Genomic DNA, 19,474 nt, shown 5'->3' with positions numbered 1-19,474 from the left:
ACAAACAGCAGCAGCGTGAAGCTGGCCAAAGCTTATTTTACAAGCCTGCTGTTTCTGTTAGTTTGCTGTTTTCAAAGAATCAAATGCTTTCCTCTCCTGGAGAAATTCGGCTTTTGTAAGGCTGGGTGTTTCCTCGGCCTGATCAAAGCCTTCCTGTCCTATTGATAGCCTCTTAACAATGGCTTTCTCTCTGTGTCCTAATGGCTGAGTGTCGCCCATCACATCATCTGAAAAGCCTTGTTAGACAGAGTATATAGAATATTCAACAGAATGTGTTGACATGATTAAAATTATATGCACCAAAGAACATCTGCAGAACATTTGGATGTTAGGGTTGCAGCGGTCCCATCAGCTCCACAAAATTTCACCACGGCTACTGTTGAACAAAATGGCATGCTTTGTCAGCTGTGTTTCCTATTCATGTACAGTTACATTTTAAAGGGCCAAACCACAAAAAAACCCTTCTTGCTTATTTCTATTGATAATAGTCATACAGACATGTGGAGAGGAACAATAATATTGACTCATTGTCACTCAATGTCATTTCTCAATGCCATGAGCACCAGGAGTACATTTCAGATGCAGTAACTCAAAACCTGTGCAAATAAAAACTACCTGCATGGCTAGATAGCACTGTTGAGAAGCTATGTTTTTGTCATTTGGCTTGCTATTGGTATGGAAATGTGTGTGATCAAAGCCGGAGCAATGAGGCTGCCATGAGGTACTCAGGGAGAAAGTGTGAGAAGAGTGGATTAAATCAAAAGAAGATGCATAACGCAAACAATGCTGATTAGTAAATGATTCAATTTATTTGTCTGGTAATTGCTTGAAATAAAGACGTCTTATATTTTTGAAATGGATATACTCATATACTTTTTGCATATTTATGCTTTGCAGCATACTTTGACTTTTTCAGTACTTGTTTTTTTGTTTTGTTTTTCTCTTACTATGTTTATCATAATTAACTTCATTCTGATTCTTAATAATAATCATTTCATTTTATACATTAGATTTGAACTTGGAAACTGAATGGATTCATTACAGAACTGTTTCTTCTTGGCTCCAGTCTGTGCTTTCAGCGCAGTATGCCACAGGCTCTGCACTCACAGCCTGTAATATGCCTGTAGTTGTAGTGTCTGGTCGTGAGGTCGAAGCACTGCAGAGTCACTGATCTCCTCTCTGAGCTCCGCTCCTGACAGCATCGGCACTCCTGCTCCACCTGCAGGTCACTGTGCAACATGACCCTGTTGCAGTCGGCCGAGGTGCATTCGGAGGAGGGGGCAGAGGGATTGAGACCAGAGTTAAAATTTATTATAGTCTCTAAAATTAAAACTTCTGTTGAGTCCGCAGTACGAATGACAGGTATTCCTCCTCACCTGGGCTCAGACACACATTGGCCCTGACAAATGGGCATCTGCATGACGGCAGTACAGTTGTCTCTGGTAATGTTGATACTGGTCACCTTCGGAGCACAGCTCTGGTTACCTGGAGTCAGAGGCAATACAGGAAATTCCACCATTATTTAACTCTTGATAGTTAAATTGCTGGAACAAAAAAGTCCAAATTCTACAACCTATAAGAAAAACAAAGTCACAAAGTCAGTAGTTGTAAATAATTTCAACATTTTATTGATTTTGACTACACTTACATGTAAAGCAGCAGTGTTGGTCGTCCCAGATTCTGTCCCCCTGGTGAATAAACCATAACGGCTCAAAGTCAAATTTTTTGTTCTACTTATTCTTTAAACATTTAACTATGGCTTGGTTCCAGCGTATGCACCTTTTAAATATATATATGTTAAAAATTCCTGTCTCACTTTCAATCTTTTGTTCAATAATGTACCACCTGCTTTTTCTCCACACCTAAACAGCATGAATGAAAAACTCTACTCTGTTCCAATTTCGATAAAAGCCACCAAGCTCTATGCAATAGTTATGATATATCTTTATTGTAAAACAACTGTTTAGCTGGTGGGAAATGCAGTAACACAAGAGTTATCACTGTGCAGTTGAAGGAACAGAGCGGAGAGTGAGCAGTACCTCCTGACAGTTTTCTGTGGGACAGACTGTTGTCTCAGTCTCAATACCATCTTTGTTGCAGCTGAATGACTTGCAGGGATGAGCGGCATCCTTCCATCTGTCTCCAACCTACAAACGCAAAGAAAGATATCAAGGCAAAACACTACACAGTACAATGATTCATGGCAAATCGATGCAAAATGCAAGTTAACGCTCAGGGAGAAGTAACACTTTTCTTTGTTAAATAGAGAAATTGTTATGCTATTAGACATAACGAACCTTGTATGTTTTTCCATGATAGCTGCATGTCTTGTTCACTGGAAAATAACATGACAAGAGGAGCAAATGACACTCTCTGAGATCGTACTGAAACCATCGCTTTCAAACATCGTAAAGTGCCAGTGCTCACCGCAAATCTGATCACCACAGCAAGAGGAGTTTACCAAGACAGCACTGTGGCTGCAGGTAGGAAGTGGCCCAGGAGGTTTTAGAAAACACTCCTCCATCCGAGTCTGGTTGTTACATGTGCACAGGTGACAGCCGGACTTCCACACCTCGCCAGGCTGGAAGACAGAAACACGTTTACAGTCAAGAATTCATTCAGAGACTTGACTTTTTCTGCACTGATGAGACAAAGACTTACCAGTCTGGGCTCACCAAGTGGCCCTTTACAATCTGATCGAAGAGAAAACAAACTCTGCATTAACAGTTTTTATGATGAGTAGATTTCAAACAAACTGTCTAGGTGTAAGAGTCAGCCTTATACCGTAAGCCATGTTACTCACAGGGACAGTCAGACACACAGACGTTTGAGTGATTTCCTGCCCTGGACTGGCCACTTGGGCAAAAGCAGCCTGTGCTGTTGTTCTCGAGGGAGGCACCTGGGTAACGCACTCTGTACAGCCACATCAGTAGAGAAATAAGAATGAGGAAAAAATGACAGGGGAACACTTTGGGCTTAATAGAGTGAAAAACAAACATCACAACAAGTGTAAGGATGTTACTTGGTGAAAGTAAACTTTACAAACCCTCCATAGCAGAAGTCATCCAGCTTGTTGCTACATTCTTTGTAAACCAATCCTTTTGGACATGGCACATCTGAAGCAAGGACACTGCAGTTATTAATCTAAGTATCAGCCCCAGGAAGAATTTATCATTGACATTTTAACCAAAACATTTTTATAAAGACAAATGATACAAAACGGATAAAAGGCACTTTACATACCACAGCTTCCATTAGTCAGTCTTCTCCAGTCAATACACAATCCAGCTTTCTTGCATTCCTCAGCAGCCTGCTCTAGAGAAGAGCAGGCACCATTTCTGCATGAATCAAACTCGCAGTTCTTCTTCTTAACGATCAGATTCACATATCTGCTGCAGTTTGAGAAGACTCTGAGGAAACAGAATGTATTCGATTTTTAGACAATAGTTAAAGAATGTGCTAATACACAACGTACTATACAACAACTCAGAACATACACAGAGAGACTGACGGTCAAGGCTATACATCATCATACACCATAAAATTAAAAGGAACAGAAAAATATGTCTAGAGAAAACTGGTTAAAGTGTTCCACATGTTTGTGAGGGTGATAGTAAGTGGCTTCTAGAGTCCTATGCACATTTGCTGGGTCACTATGAGGTGGCTGCTTGGAGGTTGTTGGGGTGCGATGGGTAACTGCTACGGCATCAGTAGCTACGGTGTATGGGGTGACTGGAGGGTGTTGCCACAATGTGTCTCCACTCATGGGTAGCCTAAAATGGTTGTAGATTGCAGGTTACTCTATTTCCACTATTCTTCTGCTGTTGCATGGGGCAATGGAGAGAGAGAGAGCAGAGCAGCAACATACCTGAGATATGAATATTAATTGGACAAAATCACCAAGGGGGTGTAGTGGTAAAATAAAAGGCGGGTAAACTAGAAATGTACGCTGACTAAAATATTCAATTTGATGTTACGACAAACTCATAAAAAAGATGAGTAATCTTATGCTGCATTTGAAAAAGGTGGGTAAACTGTTTCATGTGTATTTACCCTCCACAATCAACAGGGCTAATAGCTTCAATATAATCAATTAAATAAGGGGACTGTATGATGATACATATATTTTTAAAAAGACAAAAAGTGGGGGAGCTTACGTGTGGTCTAGCAGCTCGCATAGTTGGCTCCCGGGGCAGGAGGTGGTGGAAGTGGGTGTGCTAGTGGGCACTGAAGTGGTCTCTGGGTGACATGGTAGATCCCTTTGTGCAAAAACACAAGATGGCTTCAGCGGGTCTGCGTACACCCAGTCATAGGCTGTTTTCTCACAGCAGCCGTCATCCTCGATCTTCCCTCCTTTACGGACACATGATCCAACGCCACAAACACCTGTACAGAAGATGGACAGGTGAACTTCAGAGAGGAAGATGTGAGTTCTGATGTCTAATATACATTACATACATATACATGCAAGTATCTTAGAAACCGTTTGACTAATAAATATCAAGACCCAACTATTCACAGACTTTTGCAAATTTCAGTGTATGTTTATGGTTCTCTGACATTGCAGATTTGTCCAATCTACAGGAACCTCAAACAAGCTATCTGTGTAACAAAAAATAGATTGCAGCTGGTGAAAAAATAGTAGCAAGATGAGGACTCAGCCTTTTTAGGGTTAGGGTTAAGAAACTGGACTTTAATTTACAAGCTGGCCCAAAAAACATTACATGGATGTTCACTCTGTGTCTGCTGCTTGTGTAATTAGGTAACTTTTTCTCAAATGTGGGCAAGTTATTTATATCACAGACAACATGTTTCTTTGTTGTTTCAGTCTACCTTCTAGTGGCCAGAAATTGTTGAATGCAGCTTTAAACCGAGCCCACTGTTTGGATAGCCCAAAAACTAACTTAATATTGATCCATTACCCACCACATTGTCCTTGGGTATTGTTGAGGAAATGCTCCATAGCCAGACTGACCACAAGGGTCCAAGACGGACTGAGGGATACATAAGAGCGGATCTCTGGGAGGTGGATGGACACTATGTACCCCGTGGTCTCAAACCTCCACCCTTGCTCCTCATATGGCGGCATTATGGTCACGTTATTTAGAGTGGCCTAGGGCAGATTAGATGAGTACCAAACCAAATGTCTTATCCTTTCAAGAGAGTATGGTAGCTTTGAATACTTTGAGCTCTGACGTAAAAATATCTCATATCACAGTAAATGATTATCAGCATCTAAGAGCTAAAGAGCCAATATATAATGCTGTAACTGTAAATAAATAGAAAGTTATATCCTACCTGTACTGCAAACAAATGTGGAATGATATTGAGTGTAGCTATATTGTCCTGGTATATCAGGATGACGCCCTTAGCACAGGACCCTTCGAGGCCTGGCACACAGTGGAAGTTGTCTACAGCAATAGTCAGATGATGACGTGGCGACCGCTCCTCCACCAGGATGTAGGTGCATTCATCCATGAAATCAAAGACTACACCTTGGAAAGAGATGTAGTGGGGGTCCCCATATAGCTCACAGCGACCTAGAAATGGCATGGGAAAGCATAAGAGGTGACTTAAGAAGACAGAAAAATTTGCTACATGGCTAGAGCGGCATGGCTCTAGGGATACCAACTTCTGTCGGTCAATCCAACACTTTAGTCCAGATTGAAATATCTCAACACCTATTAGACATTCATGTTCTTCACAGACTTCAGTGTAATAACCTTTTCCTCTCGTACCATCATTTGGTCAAAATTTTCATGTGTCCAATACTTAACATCATCATGCTAACACACTAACCAAAGATGGTGACTATATAAAACATTGCCTACTAAACATAACCATGTTCATTTGTCATTATGAGCATGTTAGCATGCTGACATTAACACCACAGAGCCTCTAGCATGGTATTGTAAGGACAATTACAGTATATAAATTGAGAGTGATTCAAGGAAACTGGGAGCAAGATGATATTACGATGTTCTGTGGAGCAGCACTTTATACTCTAAGTCAAGTTGAAATTCCCCGCCTAACCACACAAAAACAGAGGTAGATATGTGGAGGTCTCTAAAGAAATGTATCAAACTCTAAAGAAAGGAAAAGAAGGGGGATAAATGATAGCTAAGACGAGCAGTGGCAAACACTGATTAACTTACAGTCACACTTCCATGTTTCACAGCATCCATCTGACACTTTTGTGACCTGATTTCTGGGACAGATGGGAATTGTAGCCTCCGGACAAACCACTGGAGTCAACTCTATCTTCTCATCTGTACAAGTCTTATTGAAGCAGTCCTCTGTCCACGTATCACCACAACTCCAGCTCTTTTTCCTCTTCAGGTCTTTACACTCACAGACTGTTGTTTGGATGAATACAAAAGCAGCGGAGAGTGAATACAGACAGACCAAAACCATTGTTCCAGTAATTTAAGGAACTGACTGATAAAATTGCTGACAAAATGGAGTAATGTGAATAACATTGGCACGCACTGTGAGTGGTGGGTGGGGATCTCGTTTCAGTGACAGTTGACACTTGACTGGCAGGAGTGAGTGTTATTTCTGTTGTTGTCATTGTTTTGCCTGTTTCTTCAGTGATCGGTTCAGTGGTAGATGTTGCACTCGTGAATCCTTGACTTGTGGACATCTCAGTGGCATGTGTTGTTGGTGGCATGATTGTAGATGGTGAAGGTTTAGAGGAGGAAAATGTTTCAGTGGAAGTCTCTGTGGTGGTTACTTCAGTCACGGTAGTAGCATTGGTTGCAAAGGTGGTTGCTGATTGAAGTGTTGTTGCTGTTTGCTTGGTATGTTTTGTTGTTGGTTGTGTTGTGAAGGTATAGGTTGATGTATCTGTCTCTGTGGGCTCTGATTCTGTTGTCTGTGTTGTTGAAGCATTGGTGAATAAAGTCCTCTCAGTTGTGTATAACGTGGTAAGCACAGAGCTAGGAGATTCAGATGTAGGTAACTTTGTTGTAGTTGTCTGAACCGTGGTAGATTCAGTGTTATTTGTTATTGTTGTAGGCTGTGTTGAGCTAGCAGTTGTCAGCGAAGGAGTGGTACCCAGTGTATTTGTAGAAGCTGGTGTATTAGTCATTTGAGTAGGGGTTGCTGAGGTTTCAGTAGTGGTTAAGGTAGTTGTAGTCATTGGTGCAGAGGTGGTGGAAAGTGCAGTGGACCAATTTTCTGAAGTTGTTGAGACATTGGTAATGGTTGTCAATGGTGAAGAGGTGGTGGTGGGTGCTGTTGACCATGTTTCAGCTGTAGTTAAGGCAGTTGTAGTTGTTGGTGTCGAGGTTGTGGAAAGCACAGTTGTTTCAGTGGTGGCTGAAGTGGTTGTAGTTGATGGTGTAGAGGTGGAGGAAACCACAGTGGACCAATTTCCTGTTGTAGTTGATACGTCTGTAATGGTTGTCAATGGTGAAGAGGTGGTGGTGGGTGCTGTTGACCATGTTTCAGCTGTAGTTAAGGCAGTTGTAGTTGTTGGTGTTGACGTAGTGGAAAGCACAGTTGTTTCAGTGGTGGCTGAAGTGGTCGTAGTTGTTGGCGTAGAGGTGGAGGAAACCACAGTAGACCAATTTCCTGTCGTAGTTGATACGTCTGTAATGGTTGTCAATGGTGAAGAGGTGGTGGTGGGTGCTGTTGACCATGTTTCAGCTGTAGTTAAGGCAGTTGTAGTTGTTGGTGTCGAGGTTGTGGAAAGCACAGTTGTTTCAGTGGTGGCTGAAGTGGTTGTAGTTGATGGTGTAGAGGTGGAGGAAACCACAGTGGACCAATTTCCTGTTGTAGTTGATACGTCTGTAATGGTTGTCAATGGTGAAGAGGTGGTGGTGGGTGCTGTTGACCATGTTTCAGCTGTAGTTAAGGCAGTTGTAGATGTTGACATAGAGGTAGTGACAAGCACCGTTGTTTCAGTGGTAGTAGCTGATGCAGTTGTGGTGGGAGCAGTTGATGTAGTGGTGGCAGGCGTAGTTGTGGGTGGACGTGCTGTTGGAGTAGAGGTGGAATAGAGGTCTGATGTTTTGAAAACATGCTCTGTGAAGGACCGTACAGTACACTCTAAAACATTAACCAAAGCTGATTGTCACAAAACCAATTTCATATTTTTGTGTATCTGTTGACAGACATACTAAAAAGTAAATATGATGGTAAATGAAACAAATTCATACTTACGACACTTAATTGTTCCATTTTCACAGCGGCTGACAAGGAAATAAGTTGTCAGTTGAATGAATATATAGTATATATAAAGTACAATTTTTTTTTCATAGGATGGTTGTACATACACATAATACACATATTTAGACGTATTGTACACAATTTAAGAGATGTCCAACTTACCACTCAATAGACTGTATCAGCACCACTGCCCCAGGCTGGATGATGGTGTCATTAAAATAGCAGGTGCAGTTTCTCAGTTTGGTACATTCACCAGTATTTTCATCATAGAATGGTTCCTCCTTTGAACATTTGGGGTAGCAGCCTTCACCAAGAATAAATAATATATAATAAATAAATATAGCAGTTGGTTTGTGTAAGCACTGATTAAACCTAGACCTAGAAAAAGAATTCAGTAGGTATCTTAATTGTAAAGATTCTATTTTAAGACCAGGTTTGTTTACGGCCGGACACAAATTAACATTAATGCATTACTTTCACTTTCCACGTTTGTAAACAATTCAATGCAATTCAATACAATTGAGAATGTTTGGTTACCCTCCAGCTTGTGAGTGAAGTAGTTGCCTTTGCCACAGGTTAGCATCTCACCACAGGCTTCATAGTGCCAGCTACACTGGCCCTGCTCGTTGTAGTAGTCACAGTAGACCGCTACGGTTTAAATGATCACAGGTTAAATGATTACACAGTGAGGTGTAGTTTATGTTTTGCAAAACAGGATTGTAACTTACGACACAAATCAGGTGTTCTCCAGTTGACGCACACATCCTGGTCACTGCAGGCCTCTGCGTAGGCTGCCACAGCTGTGCAGAAGCCCAGAAACTTCCCTTCAAACTCACAGGAGCAGGACTCCTGCACACAGGCATGGTAGTACGGCTCTGGATCCACCTGAGAATTGTAGAGCATCCAGAGCTTGAATACACACTTTTAAGAACTCTCTGTGAAGGTCTATTAGGGTAAATAGTAGATCTGGATAATGAATATTTAGTGTTGACCCTTAGCTCTTTTAAGTCTTTAGTTTAATGTAATATGTAAAATGCATACTTTTAAGTGGCAGTCTTTGAATGTGTCTCCTGTCAGGATCATACAGCGCCGCTGGGCCCAGGCTGAGCAGTAGGAGTTGCGTTCACACGGAAACATCTCAGTGGTCACATCGGAGCAAGGAGGTGTGGGGGCTTTCCAGCTGTTGCCAAACGCCAGAGGACTAGACACCACTAAAAACAGATCATTGGTGTTATTATGATTACCAAGGTGTTTGTGCTTCATAATTAAAAGGAGAAAGTCTATTCACCTGCTGAGCCACTTATCTGCAGGTCATTCATCTCATTGGAGTCAAAATTCCCACAGAGGCCACACACTCGGTTCTGCAGGAGAGGTGGTTAAGTTCCAAAATTAAACACAAATTGAACGTATTTACAGAGAATGAATCTAGCCGTGATGGCCAGTGCTTAAATGTAATGTTAGTGTCTTTTTACAACTAAAGTCAATTTTCAAATCCAAAGCAGGCTTTATCAAAATCAAAGTTGTATTGAGCTGGTTAAATAAATAAATCAGTACAAAGCTGAGAAGGAAAGTGAGACATTAAACAATTGTATAAAATGCTTTGGAATTTAAATTTTGTATTTAAAAGCAGTCTCTAATATTTTTTTGATTTACATTTAAGATAAGAGTTTGTTCATGTGTCAAATGACATATAAATGATTACATGGTCAAAATCCTCATCACCCACCCTCCAGTACGCATGCAGCTCGATGGTGATCCGGGTGTGTTTGTCCCAGATGAGAGTGATCCCTCTGCTTGGCACTGAGATTATGATGTAGAGTCCTACAGTGTGTGTGGAGTAAAGAGGATCTGCCTGCACAGTCCAGTTGTCATGGTGGTGCCTGGTCACCTTCATGTCGCTCAATGTTAGGGTGACTGAGCCCTTTCAGGACAGCAAGGGTACAACAACAATTTTTAATTGTTGATGAACATATTACCAGACTTCATAGGTTCATGGCCATTCATCAGCCATGAAATTCAGTAAATGATCAGAGGGTGCAACAATGCATTGAGTGAAAGGTGTAGTTGAAGTGTGTGAAGCAATAGGATGAAAGAAAGTGAACAATGGAATGGATGTTACAGTATCATGAAAACAATGAAGATACATAATGAAACATGCAGACAATAGCTGTGAGAAAAAATGGAATCAAAGACACAGCCATCCACCTGCAGGTCGAGGATGATCGAGCGAGAGCAGGTGAGCGCCTCATCACAGCAGGGTACACTCTCCACTCTGACAGAGAAGGTGCCGTTTCTATTTCCACAATCATCCTTAAGTGAAAAGATCAGAGTTAAAGACATTATTGTGAAAAATACAGCAAACCGTAACCTATATATTTGAAATGCCCTATAGTTCTGGCAGGGTTTTTGGATGATCCTTTGAAGGGAATGTGTTGGAGGCCGACAAAGTTTGAGCAAAGAAACATTCAAAGTGGGTTTTGCCCTGCTTTCATGTTTTGCCTCACCTCTACAAGTGTGTACTGACAGTGTCCATCAAAGCGGTACCATTTGGTGTCAAACGTCTGGTAGTGTCCATTTCCGTAAACTTGACACTTCCCAGGACAGGGCTTGTCTTTGCAGTGCCACTGACCCTGACCACAGACACTGTAAGATAGAGCGTAAGCCTTTTAGTCAGCCTCTGGCCTCTGTGACATGGCTTTGAAGGAACAAGCAGTAAAGCAGCACCAATGCAGGCGTTACCAGGTTTTGCAGCTGGTTATGACACTCTGCCCTGCACTGAATACTTTGCCACTGTAAACGCAGGTGCAGTTGTCCAGAGAAACACAGTTTCCACGGTGATCCTCATACTGGTCAGGGGGGCAGTAACAGCCACTATCACATTTCATACTGGTACCCTGGAAATCACACGGAAAGAAAACCTTTTGGCTCAAAGATACATATTAATCTAACATATTAATGTTTGACATCATCAGCTTCATTGAATGAATGGTGCCTTAATGAATGACAGCATTCTGTTGTTATTTAAGCTTTACACGGTGTCCCAACTTTGTCAGAATTAAGGTTGTACAACGTAAATACCACATAATGACAAGCCACTGACAAATGTTGACCTACCATTGGTTTGTTGAGACTGTCACAGGTTTTCTGAACCGTGTTAACTGGATACTCAGCGCAATGAACACAAACCTTCCCATTTCTGCACCCTGATGCAAACAATCATTAAATACATAAAAACATAGTGTGTTAATTAGATTTCAGACGTGGTGACAAAATTCAGGTGAATTTCCACTATTACCAAATGAATTAAGTTGAAACAGTGGAGCAAAGCTAACAAAGGATGAGTATGATTGTGATAAGATTATGACTCAAAATATATATATACAGTATTTACCACAATCCTTAGCACACTGCAGTTCTCCATTCTCACAGATGCTGCAATAGACACAATGTTTGGTGTGAAATATAACACAACAATAGGTGTAGACTAGCACTGGGAAACAGCATTGGGAAGATGTGGTTAGGGCAGACAGTGGGTAATAGCCTCAGGCACCAAGAAGGTAAGCCACAAAAGTAAAAATATTAAAATAATTTTGGTATTTAAGAATTTGAAACGGCTGTGAGTACTCAGAAGATCAGCTCACCACATTCGTCCATCGATAACAATGGGGCCTGGTGATGTTGTACCGCCATAGTAGTGACAAACACACTCTGCTTTTGGGGTACAGATGTGTCCTTGGTTCAGGTGAGTTCCCTCTGGACAGCCACAGCCCTCCACAGGCACATCGTCCAGCCCACAGCGAGGGTCAGGGCCAGACAGGGAATGGCACGTGCGGTTGCAGATTTGCATGTTGTAGAAGAATTCTTGGTTCTTCTGACATTGCAGAGCTGCGACACAACATTGTGATAACACGAAATATGCCTCTAATTTCAAAGCAAGCACTAGTACTATTTTACATTAGAAACATCTGGTGTCTGACAGGTTTTGAATCATCATTTTATCATTGGCGTCAAAGTGAAAAAAACAATTCCATAAACTGCCAGCAGCAGATTTGATTTGACTTTTTGGACCAGTTGTTATTGTGAACTATTTGAACATTACTAAATTGAAATGCAAGGATGCAGACAGAATAAATACTCACTGCAGTTGGTAGCTTTCCTCCAGTCGCCAACCACAACACCCAGACTGGCGCAGGCTTTGGCATAGCTGCCCAGAGCAACACACAAGCACTGCTGCAGGCTGCTGCCACAGCTGCACGTTCTTTGGATACAAGCCTGGAAATGCAAACAAGTTTCGTGTTAACAGGAGTCATCACCAACTTGCCAGCTGCATATTTGAAAATGACAAGAACTAGTTAAGGATTTAATTTGGTGCAAAAGTCTTGTTACCACGTGGTAGTGATCTGTTGGGATGTGATCATGGCACTTAGCAAATATCCCGGTTGGGTTGTTCAACACAGAGCACTTCTCATCAGCAAATATTTCTGCAAAAATACATGTTGAGATAATGAAATATGTTATTATTATTATACAATCGATCAGCCCTAACAGCAATCGCTCAGTCTCCGTCATTCCAGTGCATTATTATCAAAATGTAATATATTCTTTATCAGCCCTGATATATGCAAGGATGGTTGAATCCAGGGAAAATTAACTTGGTTGTTGATACTTGAAAATACTGTATTTCGCCTCTCATCCAATATGCTTCTTCAAGTTCTAACTGACTGCTGGGAAGTCACTTAGAGCTCCTTCACTTGATTCATGTCAACAGAGACACCACTATGACACCTATGACACCATTTATCCCCCACCTACAATGCTGTTCTTTCATCCCACCCAATTAGAACTGAAGAAGACTCTTGGATGTTTCTGCAACCAAGTCCAGTCCAATCCTCTCATTCATCCCTGATGTAGAGAATTCAGGAATGTGAACGCATATTTTCCAAACAAGCACATTTGTATTATTAATGGTTACCATTGTCTGTGTTGATGCAGGTGCTGGGTATGTTCACCGCACAAGCATCCACACTCCACGACTGAGCAAAAGGCTGAGCTGAGTTCTCGACGATGCCACTGCTGGTGGTGAAGTCGTCTGTGGTGTCATTGTTGCTGTTGCCGCAAAGACCTAAAAGACAGACTGACTAGACTTACTAGTCAATTTGCATCATGCTTGAGATGAAAATGGAGCCCAAAGGGAATACCAGTCACAATATATCAGAGAACCTAACCTGAGATCATGCCAGTATGGTTTGAGGATGGCGTGATGTACAGCTGGATTTCAGGAGACATCTGGACTTGGATCTTCATGCCAAAGGGTGTGTAGACCTGGACGTACATGGAGGACTGCCAGAAGACCAGAGCATGGTCTGACAGGTGACAGAGGTTGGTCAGTGATTGGGTGGGTGAATAACCCAGCCATGGATGGATTACTAGACTACCAGACATGTTATATATTCACGTTAAAGACCATTTAATAGATGCAATGGACAACAATTCTTCTTCCCATTGTTTTTACCAGATTGATGAAGTTCAGAGATCTCCTCCTCTCCAATTTTAACCATGCTCTGTGAAAATGTGTATGTTTCCTGCAGGTCCAAAAAGAAGCACAATTTGTGACTCCTCTTGCTCTTGCAGTGCAGTCACCAGAATACAATGTTGGCATTGTACATTTCTGCAAACCACACGTGGCACGTTTCATATGTATCACATCAATCATTATAAATAAATAATCGATATAAATTCAACCCTCAAAGACTTGCGTGTACCTGAAAAAGCTGAAGAGTGACTGTTTTCAGAGATGGCGCCTTTTCGAAATACTCAATAGCTATTGTCCAGTTGAGACCCTAAAAAGGGTTTTTAAAAGAGCAATTAGTGTCTCAAAAAGACAACATAGGTTAATGTTAAATGTGGTAGTGGGGAAAAAAATCACCTGTGAGGCCACATATGTGCATTTACCAGGGACGGCATATTGTTTGCCATCAACTGTTGTCACAAACTGCCCTTCAATGACACATTTGGCAGGGCAGAAGTTTTCAGAGCATCGCCATTTCCCACTGTCACACATACTGTGGAGAGGAATGAGGTTGGCATTCAAATTAAATCAGTTCATTGTATTCTTCCCAAAATCACAATTCATGTTTTTCTGCCCACTTACCATGACTGACATATGGTGCTGTGCGTGTCTCCAGTTGAGTAGCTCTTGCCAGCAAACACACAGGGGCAGCTGGGCATGCTCACACAGTGGAAGCCATCTGCAGCATCATTAAGGACCTTACCTGCAACACAAATTACTAAACTGTTTATTATTGGTTTTTAGCAGGCTAAAGAGGCGCTTACACAACAGAGTCAGATAAGAGAAGAGCTAAATCATAGAGTCAGACAACGCTCACCTATTGGGCAGACACAGGAGCTGATGAGATCCTGGTTGGAGAATCTGGGGTTTGGGTTGGAGCAGCTAGGAACAAAGGCTGGACCCTGCTCTACATAAACCAGGTCCCCTGGACAACTGGGTATCACTGCGTCCCACAGAGACAGACGCACAGCAAGTGTCCATCAAGTCTATCAAATACATGCCCAAAACATGCATGTGGGCTAATTCAAAGAACTTTAAGATCTAGTTTTAAAGGGCACCTACCACAGCCGGTTACAGATCTCCATATGCTCCAGACATAACTGCTATTTCCACACTGCTGGGCAATTTCTTTGAAGAAAGCGCAGCTGATGTATTTGCTCTGTTCATAGTTGTAAATGTTCTCATCACACAGTTGGATATAATGTTGAATCCTGGCTTGCAGACAATCCAAGGTGTAGGAAAAGAACAGTCTGCATGCCTGGAAATGTCATGAGAGAAACCACCTGAACATCTGGCATTGGGACATTTTGTGTGTGATATGCCTCTGTCTTGGTCTCGGTAGAGAGTACATACAGAGCAGCAGTGCCAACAGCAGACTGGAAAGCAAAGTATCACCATGACAACAGTTAACTTACTTGATTATCAGTGAAGACAGGATCTCGGGTTTGACATGTGTCATCACCAATCACGCTCTCTGTGATCAGCTGCTGTTTGTTGCCTGGTTTCATAAAAATAGCATATTCTTTGAGCAAAGTTAGAAACACAAACTGGCGTTGTGCAGAAATCCATTCCTCCATCACCTCATGTTTTCCCCTACCTATATATGCACCCAACATTGTCCCTAACCCTAACCTGTCTGCAGGTGGCACTATAGGAAACACAATTTTAACAGGAGGGGAACATGATGTGACAGGGAGCCGACTTCCACACACCACCAGCCGTCTGTTTGTCTAATTCCTATCCCTCCTTAATTCCAGTCGTTTCCTTATCCTACCTGAGATGTTGTGCTTCCCACACAGTCCACCCATGTCAGTGCTCAGCTCCTGCTCCAGCTCCACCTTAACAAGTTAAAAAAATCTTTAGATCAGTTGGTGCTCTGCAGTGCCAAACTAGCTGTGAATGTTCCAGTTACCCTGCCTCTGATGCATCGTATGTGTTATGTGTGTATGTATTTCTACGCTTGTGTTTCGGCCCTCTTGTGTGTGTCCACTGCACATTCTCAACATAGAAGAATACGCAGCATCAGTGTCCGCTTACCCACAAAGTGTCGATTCCTCCAGGTACATCGTGCCAGATGACGGACAGGGGGAGCAGCGAGCTCCTCAGTTTCGTGTAGATACCGTAGTGAAAGATGTGCTGGTAGGTGTGGTCGTATGGAAGGGAAACACTGTCAGCAAATAAACATACGGTAAAAATACAGTGAACAGAGTTTAGTACAGTGGGTTTAAAAGTTTTCCTACTCTATTTTTCACTCAGTATACACCCAGAGCTGATGTATATAAAAGTATTCTTTGCCAGACAAAATGAAGAACACCGCCTGATGTAAAACAAGTATGTCTTTTTACTGTCTTCTCACTTACTCAGCTTTTTATTACACTGCCCACCCCACCCAAAAGTCACCTTGCAGATTGCAGCAACTTGATGTCATTTTCTGCATGTCTGCATTTAACTCAACTGGAGAGACAAATCATTAATAATGCTCAGTGTCCCAGAGTCAAAGCTAATAATCAACTAACACTGATGACATTAAGAACGCATAAAAATCAATCAATCAATAATCAACCACCTAGCCGTGTCGCTGAGTGTAAATGCCATCTGAGTGAATGATTTGTGTCACTATGATCAACAAATACAGACTCAGGATGTGCAATCACATCAAACTTTGCAGGAGTCATTGTTTGGTTTTCTGGGTGTCTGCAGTTTCCATGTCGTGAAGCAGTATGAGGGTGGGTTAGGGGTTGGACTCAAACCTTTTCTTCTCCACCAGGATGCTTCCATTCTGCAGAACAGTCCTGATTTTGTTGATGATGATCTCGACGTGGACCAGCAGCCCGCTGTCACCCCGCCTTGTGGTGATATCACATTCCACCCGATTGTGGGTGAAGCGGGTGAGGGTGAACCGGCAGCTGGACCGCACGTAGAAACTTGAACCATTGAAAGGCTGGACGACCCCGCTGCCAAAGGTCCTGCAAGTGTCTGCTCACCACAAAGGTCAATTTACTCATTAGACAATAGCTGAAAATATGAGTGAAGTCAGCAAGGAAGAAACAGATCAGTGAAATTTTTTTGTTTTATGGATTTGGGGTTTGAAATGTTCCTGTTAAATGTTTTTGTTGTTCTTGCCAAAGGTGTAATCAGCAACACTCCTATCAGTAATCAGTTCAGAACTCAATAATGAAATCCAACAATAACCAACTATTATATCAATATCTGTAAAAAGTAATCAGTAAAATGAATGAATGAATGAATGAATGAATGAATGAATGAATGAATGAATGAATGAATGAATGAGATTGATTGTCTTTTACTCACATTTCTGAGTTTCTGTTGTGGTGACCGATTCCCCTGTCTCTAAAACTAGGAGAGAAATACAGCATCAAGGTGGAAGCAAACATTCATATTAATTAAATAATCTGAATAGAAATTAGTATGAGATCAAGATACAAATCATTTGGATATAGCAGAAATTTTATAGTTACATTTTATAGTTATTCAGATCCTTTACTTAAGTGAAATAGTAATACTGCAATATTAAATACTCCCTTACAAGTAAAGGTCCTGCATTGAAAATGCCACTGAAGTAAAAGTACAAGTATTATAAGCTAAATCTATCATTAAAAATAAAAGTGCTCACAATTCACAAAAATAGCTCATATTAACTGATTATATTATTGGATTCTTATTATTTTAGTGCTGAAGTGGTAGTGGTGCATTTTATTTCAACTTTGTCACACACTGTTGAATAGTTTAATTTACACTTATCATATTTTATAAGCTCCTATTTTTATATTTGCATGTAAATTCAAGTAATAACAAATAACTAAAACTGTTAAATAAATGCAGTCGAGTAAAAACTTTTTCTTTCTTTTTTTTTATGTATATAGTAGCACAAAACAGTATTACTCAAGTGCAAGTACTTAAAATTTGTACTTTAGTAGAGCACTTGGTTAAGCATGTTTTTTATTCCACCACTCAGTTCAACACTAATGTGCGTTATTCCTCACACTCCAGTCTGGAAAATGTGAGGACTGTTTCTCTGATTCATTGTCTGCAGTTAAAACCTTAAGAAATTGATCACTATACTAACTAAAATACAAACTAAAATCTGCGCAAATAACCATGAAAAACAGCATATCATCTTAAAACATCTTAACCTTTTTGCTTATCATGCTGCAAAAATTCAAGAGTAATTTTTTGGTCATATTGCAGTAAATAGATTTTCTAAAATCCTTGTCCCACGTCATTTTTTTTCTGCCCAGATGAATGAATTCATATAGAAATGATGAAATGAATGGGTGCATGGTACCTGAAGCCAGTGAAAAGCAGACAGCCAACATCCATCGCTGTGTGGTCATGCTGCCTGATCCTCCCTCGCTGCAGGACAGCAGCTCAAACCAGAAGGAACTGCACAAACAGCCCACTACATGGCTTTATATGCAGTGTCCATACACACGCGCACAGATACGTGTGTGTGATATGGGCTGAAAAACACACCCCGTGCTCCTGGACATGCACGCTCACACATGCACACTTGAACTTATTTCATTGAAAATACCAGGAAACTACAAATATAAAAAAAAAAAATCTGATCAAATATTAAGCTAAACGGCAATTAAACATAAATGATTGTGCAGTGCTGGAAAGGCAGCTTCATTTACAGCATTTCCTGCTAATCGTGTTGCATTTACAGTTAAAGAAATCTATTTCATGGCATTACCGCAATCCGTCTGATATATACCCCCGTGGGAAATTGCGAGTGTGTGAGTGTGAAATAGAGATGTTGATTAGAGAGAGGGCAGGATGGAAGCACAAACACAGTCTGGAAGACTCAGCATCAAAATAAAAAGGAGAGTTTGAAACTTGAGCCTGCTCTTTCATTCCTTTAAACCTCCTGTATCCAGCCAGAAACACTAACGCTTGATTGATGTCTGTGTCACCACCCTCACACATAATGGGTAAAATATTAATGAACAAAGAGGGATGCTTACTTTTGGCAAACACCGGTGAACCAGACAATGCGTTGCTAGTTAACAGAGGACAAGATGACAATGAGAAGGTGATAAATGAGGTGAGGGAAATGGCCAGGGTGCATGAACCAGGATGCAGTTAGCTATTTTTCTATTTGAGATCTGAGGGAAAGTACCACATGACGTTTAAAGATGTGTTCCACTGCTGCTCAGGTTTCTCTCCATGCAAAGATTATACTAAGAGCTGCAAATTAAGTCAAAACCAATGAGGTGGTAAAGGATTAAGAGGCTTATAAACATTCAGCAGGCGGCAATAAACCTGAGATCGTTAACCCTAACTCACCACCTGTCAATGGGGATATTACACTCTCATTAAAATTCTTAGCATGTAGATATTAGTACTGATAAGTACTTTTACTGCATATGAGGGAACAGTAGCTATAAATATAACAAAATTATAACTAAACTGTGGTAATTTGGTCATAAAATACAAATGTAAGTAGTCCTTTTATAGAGTAAATATGGTTGTAAACCACAGCAAATACTGTGTATATGTGAACGTGTATCCAAACCTGTTGCAACAAAAACATGGACCAAAATAGACTTATTTAATTCACAGAAACTGAACAAGACTGTTCAGGTACAAAGAGCCATTTGGACAACAGAACGTTTTGGATGTTTTACATTGTCATGACTTCAAGCTACATTAATAAATGTTTTTCGGTCACGTGACCAGAAGAAGCTAACAAACACACACTCTTCTAAA

At 41.1% G+C, this 19,474-nt stretch overlaps 1 protein-coding gene across 1 annotated transcript; it reads right to left on the bottom strand.

Moving 5' to 3' along the window:
• Positions 1-1,075: 1,075 nt before the first annotated feature.
• LOC139350935 (mucin-6) lies at positions 1,076-18,096 on the bottom strand. Its single transcript, XM_070992612.1, has 43 exons — positions 18,048-18,096; positions 17,054-17,098; positions 16,492-16,717; positions 15,779-15,908; positions 15,516-15,579; positions 15,157-15,239; positions 14,804-14,999; positions 14,559-14,684; positions 14,324-14,444; positions 14,099-14,234; positions 13,935-14,012; positions 13,685-13,754; positions 13,398-13,535; positions 13,145-13,294; positions 12,559-12,653; positions 12,312-12,444; positions 11,814-12,057; positions 11,564-11,604; positions 11,287-11,375; positions 10,912-11,066; positions 10,677-10,815; positions 10,378-10,482; positions 9,899-10,093; positions 9,461-9,533; positions 9,214-9,383; positions 8,901-9,057; positions 8,710-8,820; positions 8,335-8,476; positions 8,167-8,195; positions 6,156-6,356; positions 5,299-5,540; positions 4,927-5,113; positions 4,158-4,386; positions 3,244-3,410; positions 3,047-3,116; positions 2,804-2,913; positions 2,662-2,693; positions 2,428-2,581; positions 2,298-2,335; positions 2,040-2,147; positions 1,649-1,688; positions 1,377-1,485; positions 1,076-1,244 (listed from the first exon to the last, which is right to left on the bottom strand). The coding sequence occupies exons 1-43, from the start codon at positions 18,094-18,096 to the stop codon at positions 1,076-1,078; spliced, it is 5,346 nt and encodes a 1,781-aa protein (XP_070848713.1).
• Between the last annotated feature and the right edge of the window lie 1,378 nt (positions 18,097-19,474).

The sequence above is a fragment of the Chaetodon trifascialis genome, chromosome 22 (genome assembly GCF_039877785.1).
Source record: "Chaetodon trifascialis isolate fChaTrf1 chromosome 22, fChaTrf1.hap1, whole genome shotgun sequence".
Lineage (NCBI taxonomy): Eukaryota > Metazoa > Chordata > Actinopteri > Chaetodontiformes > Chaetodontidae > Chaetodon > Chaetodon trifascialis.
Note: the sequence above shows the minus strand (reverse complement) of the source record. Positions and strands in the feature narration are given on the sequence as shown.

Bases quoted from the DNA above. Each gene is read 5' to 3' on its own strand.
- LOC139350935 (XM_070992612.1), bottom strand. From the start codon at position 18,096: ATGACCACACAGCGATGGATGTTGGCTGTCTGCTTTTCACTGGCTTCA. The intron at 15,909-16,491 runs GTTTGAGTCCAA...ATTTGCTGACAG, and splicing joins ATCCTGGTGGAGAAGAAAAG to TGTTTCCCTTCCATACGACC. The intron at 14,685-14,803 runs GTAGGTGCCCTT...TGTGGGACGCAG, and splicing joins GAGATCTGTAACCGGCTGTG to TGATACCCAGTTGTCCAGGG.